This window comes from Leuciscus leuciscus (genome assembly GCF_965113295.1).
Source record: "Leuciscus leuciscus genome assembly, chromosome: 7".
In the NCBI taxonomy this organism is placed as follows: Eukaryota; Metazoa; Chordata; class Actinopteri; order Cypriniformes; family Leuciscidae; genus Leuciscus; species Leuciscus leuciscus.
Window position 1 is genome coordinate 24,335,142 of NC_138731.1, and position 18,391 is coordinate 24,353,532.

General features: G+C 35.4%; 3 protein-coding genes across 5 annotated transcripts; 2 read left to right on the forward strand and 1 right to left on the reverse strand.

The window, feature by feature from the left end:
• Positions 1-1,982: 1,982 nt before the first annotated feature.
• On the reverse strand, positions 1,983-3,911 carry cox17 (cytochrome c oxidase copper chaperone COX17). Of its 2 annotated transcripts, none has more exons than XM_082174483.1 (4): positions 3,769-3,911; positions 3,354-3,482; positions 2,796-2,910; positions 1,983-2,167 (listed from the first exon to the last, which is right to left on the reverse strand). In XM_082174483.1, the coding sequence occupies exons 2-3, from the start codon at positions 3,470-3,472 to the stop codon at positions 2,826-2,828; spliced, it is 204 nt and encodes a 67-aa protein (XP_082030609.1). In that variant the 5' UTR covers positions 3,473-3,482; positions 3,769-3,911; the 3' UTR covers positions 1,983-2,167; positions 2,796-2,825. The 2 variants fall into 2 exon arrangements, with proteins under 2 accessions (XP_082030609.1, XP_082030610.1); XM_082174484.1 differs by having other exon boundaries at positions 3,664-3,803.
• A 121-nt stretch (positions 3,912-4,032) lies between these two features.
• On the forward strand, positions 4,033-13,186 carry LOC309502217 (potassium/sodium hyperpolarization-activated cyclic nucleotide-gated channel 1-like). 2 transcript variants are annotated; one of them, XM_082174482.1, is made up of 11 exons: positions 4,033-7,438; positions 7,828-8,014; positions 8,091-8,195; positions 8,286-8,423; positions 8,585-8,746; positions 9,760-9,853; positions 9,968-10,095; positions 10,182-10,328; positions 10,432-10,669; positions 10,824-10,997; positions 12,354-13,186. In XM_082174482.1, the coding sequence occupies exons 1-10, from the start codon at positions 7,257-7,259 to the stop codon at positions 10,991-10,993; spliced, it is 1,551 nt and encodes a 516-aa protein (XP_082030608.1). In that variant the 5' UTR covers positions 4,033-7,256; the 3' UTR covers positions 10,994-10,997; positions 12,354-13,186. The 2 variants fall into 2 exon arrangements, with proteins under 2 accessions (XP_082030608.1, XP_082030607.1); XM_082174481.1 differs by having other exon boundaries at positions 10,824-13,186.
• Positions 13,187-14,046: 860 nt separating this feature from the next.
• Positions 14,047-18,155, forward strand: ska3 (spindle and kinetochore associated complex subunit 3). The gene is made up of 10 exons (XM_082175093.1): positions 14,047-14,169; positions 14,442-14,563; positions 14,648-14,709; positions 14,790-14,958; positions 15,128-15,560; positions 16,570-16,613; positions 16,980-17,170; positions 17,318-17,509; positions 17,641-17,847; positions 17,957-18,155. The coding sequence occupies exons 2-10, from the start codon at positions 14,455-14,457 to the stop codon at positions 17,978-17,980; spliced, it is 1,431 nt and encodes a 476-aa protein (XP_082031219.1). The 5' UTR covers positions 14,047-14,169; positions 14,442-14,454; the 3' UTR covers positions 17,981-18,155.
• The last annotated feature ends 236 nt before the right edge of the window (positions 18,156-18,391 follow it).

Below are 18,391 nucleotides of genomic sequence, written 5' to 3' on the forward strand. Positions count from 1 at the left end.
GACAGAAAGCAGACTCGCTACTTAACATAACACAATGATGGCCGGGCAGAGTGATACGATAACAAGTGACATGGAGAGAAGCTTTCACTGACATTTGGGAAGATCTTTGAAAGCTCTGCCAGATGTCACCAACACTGATTTTCTCTCAATCAAACAGTAAACTTAGTACTGTTTCAGTAAACAGCGAAGGAGGGTCCTAGGCTATGGGGGGCAGCATACTTAAAGAATCTGAGACAGATCAAATAACAGGGGAGATCATGTAACACTGTTTACCTCCCCCTCCCTGGCCATTCCTGTGAGTAGTTTCACATAACTTGGCCCAGCAATTGTTGGTAGATAATGCAACACACTATTCTGCTGCTTAGCAATGGGGTGCAGGAGTGCATTTTTTTTTCTTTTATATTATTATTATTTAAATAAGATACATCAAGCTGTGCTATATTGTCAAAATCGCTAAGAGTGACATGCAATATAATTCAAATGTAAACAAGCACTGTGTGTTTATAGCAAAAAAGAAATCCGAATTTCAAACTGCAAACTAACTTTACCACGGTAATTGCTGTTGTTAGGCATGAGACAGAACTTACCTATATTGAAAACACAGCATGGGCTATTTGCTTATTGAATTGTAATGAATATTGCGTTTATAAAACTCTGGAATCTACTAGTTTCTGCCATGGAATAAAAAAAAAAATTATTACGCCTATCTCACAGTTGCAAGTTTATATCTCTAAAATTCTGACTTTATGCATAACTCGGAATTGTGAGAAATAGATATTATCTCAGAATTTTTAAATCAAATTGAGATATAAACTTAAGAATTGCCCAAAAAGTCAGAATTGTGAGATATAAACTCAGAATTACAAAAAAAATTAAATTGTGAAGAATTGTGATATAAACTGTGAATTGCAAGAAAAATTGTGAAAAATATTGAGATATAAACTCAGAATTGCAAGAAATAATTGTGAAGAATATTGAGAAATAAACTCAGAATTGCAAGATAAAAATCAGAAGTGCAAGTTATAAACTCAGATTTGAGAAATGTCCAAATTGCGAGATAAAAAGTCGCAATTGCGGGGTTTTTTTTTTATTCCGTGGCAAAAACAAGCTTCCATGTTTCTGCCATGGAATAAAAAAAATTAAAAATGTAGATTTTTAAAACATAACTAAAATACACAATGAAAGTCAATATATATTGGTTGTCTTGTGCAGTTTAACTACCTGATACAGTTGATAAGAGAGTGTCAAAGCTACTATTCAGAGCTGTCAATCTGACATGTACCCTGCAAGAGAGGCATGCAGATACAGTCAAGCACCATTGAAAGCTATTTGAATGACTGAAATAAACCAGAACGAGCCAACTTACACATTTCACATCTGAAAAATATCAATTATACATTTGCATATACTGTGCCTATACTGGTATTTAATGAATTGAACATTAATATTACCATGACTTATATAATTATAAGCAGGACGAATAGTGAAATAAGCAATCGGTTCTTGTGTTTGTGTCAGTGACTAACTATGCTCATGAACTTTGCAAAATCTTTAGGAGAAAACGCAAATTATGAATTGCATTTGCTGGCTTCACACCAGGTGTGCACGCAGAATAAAAGCACTGCTGCGGGTAGACCTCAGATTAGAGTGTGCTGGGAGCAGCAGCTCTATTTTAGGCCTGCGTGCATAGTTAAGTGCAGCTGTCACCAGCCAAACGCTGGTACAGGGAATTCAAAGGCCAACCGAGTAGGACGCCTAAAGGAAGAGTACTTGTGTGGAACTGCTTGGCCTGAATGGTGTCGAGCAACAATACTTCATCATCAATAATTTAATATGATAAAATAAGCAAATCAAGCATCTGACAAGTATTAATTAGACCGAATCATTTCCAATGGGCTTGAAAAGGAAAAAGTCAGCCCTGTTATAAGAATGTATGCATATTTCATACAAATAAAAGGACAAAGTAAAGATAAGAGAATGGCTTAACGTCTTGCATAGGATCTTTATTGACCATAAACGTATGTAAATCACATATGAAAGAAAAAGAAATAAAAGACAGACAACATTTCACTCAGAGGAACAAATTCACCCCGCATAATCTTCACTCCAGTGTAAAAATATAAATAAAAGTGCACACCAGGTCCCATTTCACACAGGCTGACACACACTACAAAGGGAAAGAAAAGACAATTAGGAAACATATTGTAACTCATTCTTCAAATAAACACAATTGTCCTCAAGAACATGAGATACAGAAATTAAGATTGTCTTGAATATTTAAGGGATATTTAAGAGCACTAAAATGGAAATTCTGTCATTATTTACTCCCTTCAAAGGAGTTTAGCAAAATATCAGAGTTGCTGTTTCAAACAAAGACATGAGGACCAGGCTGTCGAGTTCCAAAAAAGCTATATATATATAAAAAATTATTATAAGTGTTGCACTATATTCAGAGTCTTCTGTAGCCATTTAATAGTTTTGCGCATTTCCTTAGTCTATCTTGACAGCTGTGGTCACATTCACTTTTACTGTCATGGAAGAGAGTAGCTTTGACAATGTGCTATAAATAATTCCACTGAAGTAAGTCATGTAGAAGACATGAGGGAGCGAAAAAGATAATTTGGGGGTGAACCAACCCCTTTCAATTTGCAGAGCACAGAGATATCTGAAAATTGCATTAAGAAGATTTAGGTTGTGTTGGCCAAAATGTGAAGAAAAACAATTTATTGTAAGAAATATCCCTTCTTCGTAAGAGACTGGCTGGACATTGCACAAGACAGTGAAAATAAACTTACCATTCACTCAATTTGAACATGATGATGGTATTATATCTTGAAACCAAGCGCCCTCATGCACTCCTTGTGTGCTTCGATGAGACCTGTGCAGCTTTCTTCTCCCTTTTCAATTATGCTGCAGTGGAAACAATAAAATGTCATAGCTGTACAGTATCTTGCCAAAATGTACAGGATTAGTTTACCTAAAATATAAATTCAGTCATTATTTACCGACCCTCATGTTGCACCAAACCAGTTTGACGTTCACACACACACAAGGAGAAATTTTAAGAATTGCATCTGCACACAATACAAGTCAAGACCTAAGTTCAACAGTCCTTGAAGTATTGTAAGTATTACTGACTACTTTTATGGTGATTAGCATTCTTTTCTAAATGAGAAAACCTTGATTTTCCGTCATTTATTTATTGAGTAGCACAATCCTGTTTATCTCAGTTTGTGCTTCACAAAGAGTCATGCAGGTTTGGGAGAACATGAGAAAAATTATGATAACAGCTCTTAAATTTTATTGTGTAATATCCCTTTAAAGCGTAAACTAATAGACAAAAGTTTCCTCACCAGGCATCTCGTGCTTTCTTGGTCTCAGGACACGCACAGCATGGTTTCAGAGGTTTCTTCTGCTCTGTGCCCTCTATTGCTGGTGAAGCCTCCACACTGGCTGCTGACAGGCTAGACATTTCCACTTGTCTGAGAAAAACAAAAGAGCAGTGGACACAATGATTTAGTCCAGCTCTAAACTTCAGTTTCAACACTACGTATTGTGAACAACCAGCAGCGGGCAGCAAACTAGCCACCATATTACAAGTTACATCATGTCCTCTGCTGTTTAACGACTAGTTTCGTTGAAATACAGCTGTTATAACGTTACCTCGCTGTCAAAGATGCTGTGCCTAATCGGAGGAAACATATATTCAAATCGTGCTGTCAGGTAAGATCAAATAAAAAAACATTTAACTGAAAAACGTTGTCTTACTTAATGTAAATGATGAAGAGACTGATGAGCTCACGTGCGTCCTTTCTTACACAACCTGCTGTTGCTGTCAAATTAATAACAGCACAACCCCGTGAACGCGGAAGTGACCCGTAGCTTCCGGGTTACGGTCTTTCATTAAAACAAACAATAAAACTAATTTAACAACTAAGCTATAGCCATTTATTACCTACATATGAATTACATTTACACATATGAATGGCTAGAGCTATAATGAAACGCGGTTTAAAAAACAGGGAATAACATCATGCCAATTGCCGAACAATAAACCAAAATAAAGGTCTTGTGCAGAATAAAAGCCATTTAAAGCTAGCCTATTACTTTATTATTTATTTTTTCATAATATTATTTCATAATTTGCTAACATTTCAGTATTATAATTTTTAATATAAAGGAATAAAAAATGTAATGGTTTAATTACATTACATTTAATTACAGATTATAAAAATACTTATATAAAAACACAATGAGTCAATATTTGCAGGCAAATCCACCCAACTTTTACATTTTTACAACTTAGTTACAATGCAAATAAGTTCATACTGATACAGCTTCACGGATGGCTTCTAATATTGATGGAATTTCTTTTTCTGAGAATTCTTTCAGGTTTGGTTTAAGGGTTAAGGCGCTTTATTTACATAGCAAAAATAAGCAAAAATACAAGAAAACACTCAACCCATGTGCTCAACAAAAGACAAAACCTGCAGTATGAATGTCCATTCCCTGACACTGAAACGAAACACAATGCATTTAGCAGATGAGAGAGTAGGCCTAAGTGAAGCTGCACTCTCACACAAGGACAGGAAAATACAGAAGTGACAGAACCCTGACAAACTCTGTGACAAAACTGTGGCAAATTTATTCTTAACTTCATGTTTATTCAACACAAACACTATAATAGCCTGTGCTGTTTTCAAGAACTGCTCAAAAGTTATTTGACTCTAGATCTGTTTCACACTTTACACATTCAGCAAACGAGCGGAACTACAAAAGAAATGCAACAGGAGCACATAGAGATTGTTTCTAAAGTGTAAAAGAGATACATCTCTATACAGATAGCAGGTTTTTACTACATTAGTATTTCCTTTGATTTTCACCTTCAATTTTAAAAATGGTTATCTGGAGTGAGCTTTTGATGACAGACTTATTGTCTAAATGTATTTTACATGAGGTGGATAATAAAAATACGTGATTACAGAACCCAATTCTGCCTAATTCTGAAACAGAACTCCAAAGTGTAGCAAAACCAGTGATGTTTTGAATGTGTCACTAAGTCTGCAACTTGCGTCAAGTCTGACAGATGTACTTTTTAGATATACACTATAACAGCTTATCTAGCAAAATATTGTGTTTATAACACAAAATAAAATGTCTGTATTGCATTTTCTCTGCATTTTCTGCTAAGTTCAGCATGATATGAGCAGCAGAAATAGAACTTTTCAATCATGACGTGAATTTGTAGGCCAACAGAGAACGCTAACGCAGCATGGGTTCCCTCAGGAATTTCTGCTGGGTGTTTAGTATATTTTTGTTTGTATGTCGTACTTAATTTATGAGTAAAAAATGTGCCTTTTTTCTTTTTTCTTTTTTTGCAAAGCTATACCTCAAACGTGACATTTGAAAGTGTCTCCGATTAATTACACATCATTTGTCAAGCTTATAATCAGATGTGTAATTAATCAGACAGCATTGTGCTTTTGCAGCAACTTACATTTTTAAACAACATAACAGTTTCAAAACCGTTGGCAAATTGGTTATTAATGATAATAATAATTATATTAGATATAAAGATAAAATTGTTAAATGGATGCATCGTTTAGTATTTTAAATAGACAGAAGCTTCACAGATGAACTTGTTAATAGAACCAGTTACTGATTTGATGATTTATTGATCCACTAGATAACTAAATGCAATGTGATAGAGTACAACAAATGAATGCAGTTTAGGTGTTTGTTGCCTTCTGAGAATGTAAGATCAGTTACCTGTTACATTACTTGAATACCACTTTGAAATTCAACACTGTATTGTGACTCCCATAAACATATCCTGCCAGTGCAATACAATACTGTATTCAGTTTAACGGAGATCTAGTGAGCTCCACCATTGCTATGTGTAAAGCTGAAGGTGTCTGTTTTTGATGTAAGCACATCCTCAACAAAAACACAGACCAGTTTTCCCAGATGTACCTATGTTAACCCTTAAACGCATACATAGTGACCCGGGACGTCATTCACTACCCTCCTCCTCATTATTATTTTATAAGTTAGACAGCAACCTTCTTAGTATTCCTCAATCAATTAATTATAAACAATATAACAAGAAAAAATATTATAAAAAAATTATAAAAGAATGCCTGTTTTCCCCTTCAAGTGCAATTCACCTTTATTCCACAAGGTGACGGTTCACTCATAGTTACTGCAGGCGGAAAACAAAAGAATAGGAAGTATCATCAGCTAAACTTGAAATGGCTCAGCGATTTACTGCAGAGCAAGTAGGCCTACTGAACGCAATCAAATATTATTGTCACTGTCACTTGATGGCTGATCTGGTGAAAAAGCTGTCAGCGGTCAAAATATAGATTTTTAGAATATGTTTGAGGTCGCAAATAGGAGCCAGATGGGAAATGAGCTCTGACAAGGACAGTGATGGTATAAAACATATACTCAAAGGGAACCCTGCCATTCTCCAAAAGGTAACAAAGATGTTTTCTTCTGTAGGCTAATTGTTACTCTAATATCAGGAGAGTTGGTAGAGATCCATCCGTGTTAGATATAGATCCGGGTCGCTAAAGACCCGAATATGTAATAATGATTGGCAAGACATTCATGAATTTAAGGGTTAATCTCTGATTTCTTATAAAGCATAAATGTATGCAAAAAATAAATAAAAGAGAGATAAACCTGTATTCTGTCTCTTTTTGGAATAGCAAAATTCTCTGTGCACTTTTATGTGCTCATTAGAAAGAATCTCTTTGTGATATCAGTACAGTCATTTACACACAATGAGTGTAAGTAATTCTATCTCCTCCCATTGTCCGGTTCGATCGGAACCATCTGTCTGGTTCAGATGACAATAGCCTACTTGTGATATTCAAAACCACCTTGTGTCAAAGAACCGCCCCACAGTCCAGATGAGCTGAGCTGATGTGAGCGCGAGGCAGAGATACTGAATAGTTGATGAGACAATAGTTAGTTTGACAGGGGGGGAAGAATGGAAAGTCTGGAACTTATCTCCTTCAACATTCTGGATCGAGCCAGAAAAACTGTGATGGAAAATTACTCTGTGACTGTGCGTGTGCGTGCGTGAGAGAGAGACAGAAAGAAAGAAAGGGAGCGAGCTTGAAGGTGAATAAGAAAAGTGGATATTATGGTCAGCATAAAAGAAAGTCCAGAAATAAAGTTGTCACAGAGGCTCGGTGAGAGATGTTAGAGGAGCTTCGGTGATTACGGTGCTTAGTCAGGGTCTGAAAATGCAGCGTTTCGCACCTGAGAATCACAGGCGCTTCAGATGGAACGGGTGGAAAAACCTCTTGCTGCCTCAGCTCAACAGACGCTCGCTGTACGTCTACGGCAGTGAGGTGGCCGTGGAGAAGGAGCGCAATAGACAGAAAGAGGGAGACGTGATCGTCATCCATCCCTTCAGTCGTATAAGGTAATGTGCACGTACCATTTTTGGTTCCCCAGAGAACCTTTCACCGAACACTTCGCAAAGGAACCTTTTTTTTTTTTCTTAGTGTGAAGAACATTATAGTGATTTAAATAACCTTTGTAAAGAACATTTTGTGGCATGAAAAGATTACATGTATGTTTAAGGTTCTTCGTTTAACCACCGATGCCAACAAAAAATAAATAACCCTTTAATACTCCGAAGAGTTTATGTGTTTAATGGGCTAATAAATGTTTAATAAAATAAAATTAAATATACTGAGTTTTGAAAAAGTGAAACCACATGAAATGCCATGCAAAAAAAAAAAAAAAAAAAAAAAAGCCATGCAGCTCTTAAAAAAATGTATCTCTTTTTTTTTTTTCTTATTTATACAGGAGTTACTACATCATGTGTATGGTGGCCATAACATTTCTGAATCTAATTGGGATCCCAATGGAGATTGCCTTTCTAGATGGGAACAGTGGAGTAGGTTGGGAGGGTTTTAATGTGTTCTCAGACACTCTATTCCTGATTGACGTTGGGCTTAACTTTCGCATGGGGATCATTAATGAGGACAGCGATGTAAGGATTGGCCCTAGACTTTACATATATCACATTGCTTAAACGTATCCAATGAATCATTCTGTATGTTACACAGGGAGCCATTCTGGATTTGAAAAGCATTCGGCAACGGTATCTAAAGAGCTGGTTTGTACCTGATATGGTGGCAGCATTTCCAGTTGGTTATATCCTACTTATTGCGGTAATGTGTCTTTTTCTACAATCCTTTGACTGTATTGAAATTACATCGCTTCATTTGGAAAACTTGTGTCTTGTGCCCTTTTCATGACAGGATCTACAATACCATGGTGACTCTCCCTCATCCAGAGCCAGCAAAATGATGCGCATCTTGATGTTTGTGAGAATCCTCAGTCTTGTCCGCCTGCTGCGTGTGTCAAGGCTAGTTAGGTTTTTCAATGAGGTGGAGAGAGTAAGTAATGAATAGCCTGACCATGTGAAACTGATCTCATCTGAACAAAACTGAATTGTTTATAGTGTAGCCTACATGCAAATAGGAAGTCATCATTCAGAAAGTGTTTTTATTTCTTTAAATAATGCCTTTGATTTTTATATTGAATCTCTGCCCCATAGGTTTCAAATGCCAACTTGGAGGTGATGAGGGTATTCCTAAGAATCTTGTCGTTATTTATGATGATATTCCTGCTGTGCCACTGGAATGGCTGTATTCAGTATTTCGTACCTATGCTTGAGGAATTTCCCTCAGACTGCTGGGTTAGAAGAGAGAATCTAATGGTATGTATATATGTGGTATGATACAGCATATTCACATAAACAGCGCTCCCACAGTTATGAGAATATAACTGAATTTGAAAATGGAACTTACAAGCCCTGGAAAAGTCATGGAAATTAATAATATTTTATAGTCATGAAAAGTATAATTGTGAAATATATAAATAAAATTCTAGATATGCTCTAGAAAGTATTTCAACGTTTCCAGATATGCTTTAGTTTAGAGAAATCTCTTAAAATGGTTTTTTAACATTAATTGCTCATGTTGCTGCAATTAGTTATAACAACTCAAAATTTGTTGAGATAACTTAAATATCCAACTTAACTAAACTAAACTAAGGTTAACTAAACTTAACATTTTAAGTCAAGCACAAACACATACTTTTTTAAGTTGAAACAACACAATATTTCTTATTCTTATGTTGAATTTTAAGTTGTGATAAATAATCACAGCAGTGATTTTTTACAGTGTACATTATCCTGCGTTTTATATTGCTATTGCATACCAAATGCATAAATATGTCAATATGAAGTATTGATTTGTGTTGAAATTATATTATAATCTTACCTCTTTAAAGCTGAATGCTGCAATAATATTACAGTAATATTAATACTGAGGTCATTGATAACGGAGTTCGTGCTTTGATACACTAAAAAATTTAAGTTTCAAAGGTGGGGTTTCACAGCAAGACCATAGAAGAACCATTTTTGGTTCCCCAACAAACCTTTAGTGAACTGTTCTTAGAATAACCTTTTTTTCGTATAATGTGCAGAACATTTAAAAAATCTAAAGAACCCTTTACCAATATAAAGAACCTTTTGTAGAATGGAAGGGTTCCATGAGCCTTTAAAATGGCTCTCCTGGTACCAAAAGCATATACTGTGATTGACTGATAAGAACAAGGTATTACAGAGAGCCATACAGTGTATGTGATATTATTTTAGAGCTGTTTTGTGGTTTTAGTGGATAGAATGAATGCATTAATGTCATCTTTTTGTTTTGTGTCATTTGTCAGAATGCCACAGTGGGAGAGAAGTACTCCTTTGGAGTCTTTCGGGCACTCTCTCATATGACTGCAATATCATATGGTTCTTCTGATACACCCACAAGCAAGGAGTATACTTTTTATCAGCTGATTTAGCAATATGCTAATTTTATCATTCAACAATCACAATGCACAATTGATACTTCTTTTAATGCCTGAAGTTTTGTTTTGTTTTTAGATGAGGTTGAGCTGTGGATTGTCATGACTAGCATTGTGTCTGGAGCCATCATGTACACAGTGATGGTTGCCAACACTGCTGCTATGATGTCTGATGTGGACATAACAGCAAGAGCGTACAAGAACAAGGTGCAAGAAAAACAAATACCTTGATAAAGCAACATATTAGATGGTTATCGTGTATGCCATTTTCTTATTTGCTTGTTTTTACATAGATAAACCATCTGGAAGATTATATGACTTTCATGAAGCTTCCCAAAGCCCTTCGTATGCGCATCAACAACTACTATCAGGCTCGCTATGGAGGGAAATGGTATGATGAGAAGGATGTCCTGAAGTGGGTGTCCTCATCTCTCAGAGAGGTGCTGCTCACTGTTGGAATTCATACTCATAGAAGCTTGCTTATGTTATTAATAGTAAAACAGTGTCTTTATAATTTAATGATGATTTGGATGGTTTTATTAGGAAATTCTGCTGACCATGTGCTCGGACCACGTGAGAAAAGTTCCCATTTTCCGGAACCGTGACATAAACTTCATCAATGCCATTCTTCTGGAGCTGCTGTATGAGGTCTTCCAGGCGGGTGACATCATCATCCAGCAGAACGCTCCTGGTGACCGCATGTTCTTCATCGAGCACGGGCAGGTCCTTGTGGAGAATGAGTTTTTCCAGAGGGAACTGTGTGATGGAGACTACTTTGGAGGTTTGACTCGATATAAATCTTTGCTTTGTCAATGCAATATCTTTTTAGATTATGTACTGTATTCTGTGTTGTAATATAGTCAATGTCTTGAAACAGACTTATTGGTAAGATGTTAATTTTAATGTTAAATAATTTCTGTCCTTGCTTTTTCCAGACTCATGTCTCCTAACAAGAGGAAGGCGTTTGGACACAGTACAAGCTCTGACTATCTGTCAGCTCTTTTCCTTGTCAGTGGACACCTTTCATTGTGTTCTGGAGGACTATCCAGACATCAAGAGAGACATGGAGGCATCTCAACAGGACAAAGACATTTTGTTATGTTGAGAAAGTAAGTTAGTGCTGTTAAATAATGACACACTTTATAGCACAAGTAACTTGTAGCTGATTTAACAGATGCTGGTAACATGGGATAAGATGACCCCCCCCCCACCTAAATGTTTCCTCCTGACCATAGATGACACAAAATCTCATCTCAGGACTTTTGATAAATGGATATTCTATTTATAATTTTGTCATTTCATCTACATATCAACATTTGTGAGATTTAGTCAGCCGGAACAGTTTTGAGGTTCATAGATCTATTTTTGTGTCTCTGGAAAATAATGATGTTTGACATTTTATTATGTTGAATATCAAAGGTTTTTTTTGTGTCTATTTGTTAATGAGGGGTTTGTGGACACATACATTTTTTTTGATTTGTGGGATAAAAGTTAAAGATTTTATTTTGAAGTAAAAAGATAAAATTAGACCCTTGAGGTATGATGAAATAATAGATGATTCAATTAAAATATGGGCAATTAAAAATGTAAATATTGATATGCCTGTACATAAGTCATAGAATAATTTTACCTTTCCGATAAATCTATTTTACTGGGATTCTGCTTGGTCTGTCATTGGTTATTCAATTATTATCAACTAATTTGTCCCCAAAAAAATCTATATAGAATAGTTGATTTAGTATTTTACAATAATGATACTTTAGATATGTAAATATATCAGCTCTATACAAATAAATATGAATTAAATTGAATTAAAACGTAATTTATTCATTTATAATTTATATAAGTAATGGTTCTTACTCCAGTAACATTTCATCTATCAATTTTGACCATCTTACCCCTCTTTTCATATTTTACATTTTGTGCTATAACAACTGAATTAAGAAATGTTTCTATTTATTTCCTATAATATAATATAATATAATATAATATAATATAATATAATATAATATAATATAATATAATATAATATAATATAATATAATATAATATAATATAATATAATGTAATATAATAATCCTATAATACTGTTTAAAAGGAAATCCACATTGTTCTTAAGGGGGCATCTTCCCACATATATACATACTAAGTTTGGGGTTGGGAAGCTTTGTAAGTGTTTGTTTATGTATTGTTCCAGTCTTCAATGTTACATGATATTTGATACATGATACCTGCAGCTTCCTCAGCAAATTTGCCAGATTAAGCTTTGCTTTACTTATTGGATCCTCTCTCTGTATCGGCATAGATTTCTGTGTGTGGTTTGTGAATATTCTATTCCAGCTGGTGGACAAGCGTTTGGAAAATAGGCTTTGTCCAGTGAATAAGGTGTAACTCAGCATCACGCAACCACACAGGAATGCAGTTCATCTGAGAATACTCATGGGAGGTTATTTGACTGTTTGTAGGCCTCCTTCTCCAGCTCAGCTCCTCCCTCCTGGCTTCTGCTGCCATAGACTATCACTTTCCAAGTGCCCACAGCAGGATGCACCGTCTCTGCCTCTTTAAGTCTTCCTCAGCCTGTTCTCTGAGGTATCCAGAACAGCGCCCACCGGTGACCTTCATTTCAGTCAGATTAGCTTTCAGCTACTAATGTAGTAGCCTACACTCAGCTCATTTTTACATGTTTAAATGTCCCATAAAAGTCAGCAGATTTTTCTTAAAAATCAGCGCAGATAATGCACAAATTTGGTCAGGGCCTAGAAATAATCCTCCATATTTTACATTTAATATATATAAATTAGCTAAAAATGTCATTAAATTATCCAAAAAGGAGAAAATAGCTGAATCTTTTTTAAAACCTTTTTTTTAAAAGGTCAGATGTTTATAAAAGTTTTAATTTAAAAAGATGTAGGCTAAACAGGGAACTCTGTCATTACATGTTTTTTTCTTATTTATTTTTTTATGAATTTATTTTTTGTTTTTTTGTGAAGATCACATTATATTTTTACTTCTCTCAATACAAAAAAAAAATAAAAATAGATATATTCTACCATATTTAAATCAGGTCCATAAATCAAGAAAGACAGCAGTTTGATAACAGTGAGTCCCCCCTGGCTGTCCATGAGTTAATATATGCATTCAGAAATCTCTGTGGGCATTCAAAGAGAAAGTTTCATTATTCACGTATGTATTAAAGTTACTCACACAGATTTAGAGGAACAAGTATTAAAGTTTAGAAGTCTCTCTTCTGTCAAGGAAATATAAAACATGAACTAATAAAGACTTTTTAAAACATGAATTAGTTGTCCCTGAGTTTTTTCCGCATCAAAATGATTTAGAATGCAATCAATACATTTTACATGGTGTGTGTAGATGTTCAATTATTTAATTTGACCTCTATTTATTACAAGTGCTTTTTAAATAAATGGAAAGACTCAGTTCATTTAGTAATTATAATCCAGATGAACAGTAAATGTAATTTAAAAGAATGAGGTGTCCAGAAATTAAACAAAGCATACAGAACACTGAGGAGATATCCTGTCATGACTATTGTGTTAATGTAGGGGGGAATAAAGGGCTGAAGCTCCTGTATTTGAAGTGTGGGGCACATTAAAGGGATGAATGAAACTAAACGGTCTGTGCGTCCAATGTTAACTGAGGATTAGGTCACTGGTTACACAATAATATATCAAAAATCATAAATCTGTAGACAAAAAGCGGTTATTGCAGTTACGCAATTATTAGCCTAAATGAAAACTATTAATTTGTTGGGGTTTTTTGGGAACTATAATATAGTAAAATATTATTTTCTTTTAAGTTTATTGAAAGATAAAGGCATGTGGATCAACATTGATCTGTTAACCACACTGGCAAAAATAAATATGCTGATCAGACAGTTGAAGGCACCCATTGACTTCCATAGTAGGAAAATGGGTGCCTTCAATTATCTATTTACCCGCATTCTTCAAAATATCTTCTTTTGTTTTCAACAGAACAAAGAAACTCATGCAGATTTGGAGCAACTTGAGGGTGAGAGTGAGACAAAGTAATGACAAAATTTTCATTTTTGGGTTATCTATATTTTTAACATAATTCGCGCATGACTCTGCAAAACATCACTGGGTGGCAGTAATGAGTCTCATTGTGTTTGGATGTGCGTCAAGTCTAACGAGTCAGTCAAAAAACGAACCCGGATGTGCCGCGAAATTTGAAACAGTTCAGAGGTGTTTTTATATGTTGCTTTCTGGATCTAGTTCATTAAACCACAGTACTTCTGTTAAGGTATTATTCGTTGTCGGTTACCGTGTGTTTCTTAAATGAATGTATTCAAGACATTATTCCTTGTGTTTAGTTCTTGTGATTAACTTTACTTGTTATTGTACACTTTCCACATTAGCCGTACAATCCAAAGCAGTTACAGTTTATTGTTTATGCAAAAAAGAACTACCGGTATTTTTATGTTAATATTTTAAATATAATACTATTATTTGATTATTATTATTATTTTAAATATTCAGTTTTCTTATCATTATAGTTATTAATTGTCATTTCAGTTTGACATTAAGCATGAATCCTTCAGAGCGTTTCTTTGCAAAGCTTCGGAAACTGACCGTTTATCTGGAGACTGAAAGCCACAATCTCCTGCAAACAAGTCAGAACCTCAAAGACGACGATGGTAAATTGGCAGTAAATGTTTTATAGTTAGTAATAAAATGATCAGGTCATAATTTTGCATCCATTGTTGTCTGTGGCTGTTCAGAGGATGAAGAGAATGGGGCTCAAGCACTGTATCAGCTGCACTCTGAAGTCAGGACACTGAAGGTATGTGTATGCTCACTTATAGTCCATGATTTTATTGTATTTTTAAATATGGGCTACATTTGTCACAAAATCATATGCAGCGGCAAGTTCAAGATCAGGTTGCTACACATGATACAAGTTCTGAGCTGAGGAGCTTCATCAGAAGATGCTTGGTGCTGAAGCAGAGGACCACTGAAGACATAGACAGGCTGAAGAAACACTATGAGAAGTATGGCTACAGACCACGAATAGCAAGACAGGGGTGTATAGGTAAATGTTTATCACATCTGAGAATGTTAACATCCCAGTGCTGCCTGTGCTTGGATATTATAGCAATTATCTTTATTTAATGATTAAAATAGTTATTTTGTTTTGTTTTCAGTTTAGGCTTTGCTACAATTCATGTATATGTCAATGGAAATGTTGCTCACTTTTCTAGAGATTAACGGTACAAAAGAGACAAAGGAGCAAGCAGAGAAAGATGCAGAACAGGAAGATGAAGGAATGAGACAAGGGGTTTGTGAAGATGCTCAGCAGTCAGAGACGCCTGAGAAGATGCCACCACCCGTTGACCAGCTGCGGACACCAAAGCTCTCAGATTTTGGTCTTTCTGCACTTCAATTCCAAAGAGTGCTTGGTGAAGCACAGCAGTCTCTCAGCGCCGCTCCTGTCCCGGCTGTGGCTCTGTCACCCCCACCGTTTGTCATGAACATGCATCCATCGCAGCCAAAGACACCCAAGTGCTCTCTGCGTATGGAGGAAGATGCTCCGACCCCAAGACTCGAGGACTTCGGCATCTCCGAGTATACCATGTGCTGGAACAATGATTTTACCATGGATTTGTTCAACAAGAAACCACCAAGGACCTGCAGGTATGCTGCTTACTGTGTCTGGTTGCGAATGCAAAATCACAAGCATGTTTGTCTTCTGAAAAGACTAAATATGCCACTTTGAAAATGTGCTTCAAATTTTAAAGTCACAAAATTCAGCTTCATGGGTAGATTTAATGCTGTCTAAGTTGAATTTACATCTTTAGGAGTAAGAAAGTTGCTAGGATCTTTACAAACTTACGACATTTTGCACAAAATTTTGAAAGTAAAAATGATAAAGATTCAAGTGAAATAATCATTGCAGTGATTGTGTGGGACATAATCGAACAGATCTCTGCGTATTTCTGTGCCAGCTGTTATACATGCATTGTATATACATACAATATACACTATTTTTTATGATTTTGTAAGAAGTCTTGGTAACTATTTTAAGGTGTCCCTGTTACTGTAATTATACATTTAAGTAGTGAGTAATATTTTAGTAACTACATGTCCTTACTCTATAAGGTTAGGATTAGGGTTAGTTGCATGTAATTATGTATAATTTATAGTTATATTACTGTTGTAACTACGTGTAACATGTTTAACAAAGACACTGTAAAATAAAGTGTCACTGAATGCTAACCGAGGCTGCATTTTATTAAAAATACATAAAAAAATGTATATATATATAATATATAAAAATAACTGTTTTCTATTTCAGTATATTATAAAATGTAATTTATTCCTGTGATCAAAGCTGAATTTTCAGCATCATTACTCCAGTCTTTAGTATCACATGATCATCATTCTAATATGCTGATTTTGTGCTCAAGAAACATTTATTATGCTTAATATTTTTGTGGATTTTTTCAGGATTCTTTGATGAATAGAAGGTTCAAAAGAACAGCATTTATATATATATAAATATTTTGTAACATAATAAATGTGTTTATTGTAACTTTTGGTCAATTTAATTTGCCTTTGTTGAAAACGTTTATTTTTTATTTTTACTGCTGCCAAATTTTGAATGGTAGTGCAGTAATATGTGTGTGTTTTGTGTCTTTCACAGTGAAATAACTCTGTCTTCTGTGCCAAACAAAGGTGTTGCCAATGGTAAATCATTTAGACTTTTTAATTAATATTATTTTTTTGAATATTTAGATTAGTAGTTACCTATATGGTTGTTTGAATAATTGATTCTTTAACTATTACATTTGGGCCCGGTTTTACAGGCGGGGTTTAGATTAAGCCTTAGTTCAATTAGGACATTTAAGTAGCTTTTATAAACGTGCCTTAGAAAAGAAAAACATTATTGGTGTGCATCTTGAGACAAAACAATGGCACTGACATATTTTAAGATTGGTCTCTGAAATCCTGAATATGTGGTTACTTTTACTAACTGTTTACAAAAGAAGCTGGCTCTTTATATTCGCTCTAATGTTTCTTATTGATTTGCATGTTTGTGTTTAAATATTTCAGAGAGTCTGGAATCCCCAGAGCCTCCTGTGTTTTTCACCCCAGGATTTAAGATTGAAAAGCTCCGCATCCCGTCCTCTCCACCACTGAAAGAAAAGAATGATCTTGATTCTCCTCCTCGCCCTAATAACTGTCCTTCTACCCCAGAGCTCCCTGCATTTGAGACACCTTTTGTCAGCAAGCTAATAAAAAAGGTGTGATGTGCCTCTTTACTCAATGCCTTTGTTACTGATGTGTAAATCTGCCTCAAGAGACTTTTATTACATTAAACCCTGATCACATACAATACCTGTCAAAATGTGTAATGGTTTCACTTATTCACTGCAATTACTGTTTCACAGGATGAAAAGCAGGAAGAAAGCGAGAGGCACAGGGGATCGCAGAGGGACCGCTTTCACCTACCAGATCTCTCAAACACTAACAGAGCTCCTTCGTTTGACGCTCCAGAGATGCCAAAACTGCTACGTTACGAGGACGAGGCGATGCCAGAAATCCCGTCCCTGCAGTCACTTTTTGGGAGTTCTCTTGCTTTTGTAAGCAATCATGTTTTAAATATATTTTAATCATTATACCCTATATTTCCTGCTTAACCTTATAAATGTATTGGTTTAGTTTCATTTATTGAGATGCAGATAATGCTTTCCCTTCCATCAACTCTGAACAGAAAAATGCATCTGGTGAAAGTCTCTCTGGGATGAAGATGGGTGCAGGTAATGTGTTAGAGCTGAAGCAAACCCCTGTCCCAAGGCCTGAAGGTGGCTTCAGTCAGGATTGGTGCCTTGCAACTCCAAAAGTCAGAGTGAAGTTTCCCACAGAGCCATGCACACCAGAGATGCCAGATATAAGTTCAGTCACTCAGGATATTTTAAAGGTGAGTCACTACAACCTTGTAATGCTGAAATCGCTATTGTAAATTGGACTTTTGTCAAAGAAAACATTTCAAATATGCTTGCTTTTTTATTTTCCTCCCCCTCTTTTAGCTTGTGGCTCAGTGCAAATCTTAAGCGCTCACCACTGGATCTGCAGACCTTTAAGTCCAGCTTTCAAAAAGTGACACGAAGAGGAAAACAGCAGATTGCTTTCATAACACCATGACTCTATTGACTTTATTTTTTGATAAGTGCAAAACACTTTTAAGGAGGTTTTTAAATAATACTTAATAAAGAGAATTTAAAATGATGGCATTGGTGGTTATTCAAAAGGACATTGGAATGAGTTAACACTTATCAGAGTACTATATAAATACAATTATCTAGGTCCTTATGTACATTTCTGGTAAATGTGCAGAGTAATGTAGTAAGTAACCCTTTCAGTAATGTGGGGAAACAGCTGTAGCACAAATTCCACATATTATTATCAGTTTATTACACTATTTTCAGACTAGTTTGCAAATGAGGCAAGATGGACAAAATGCA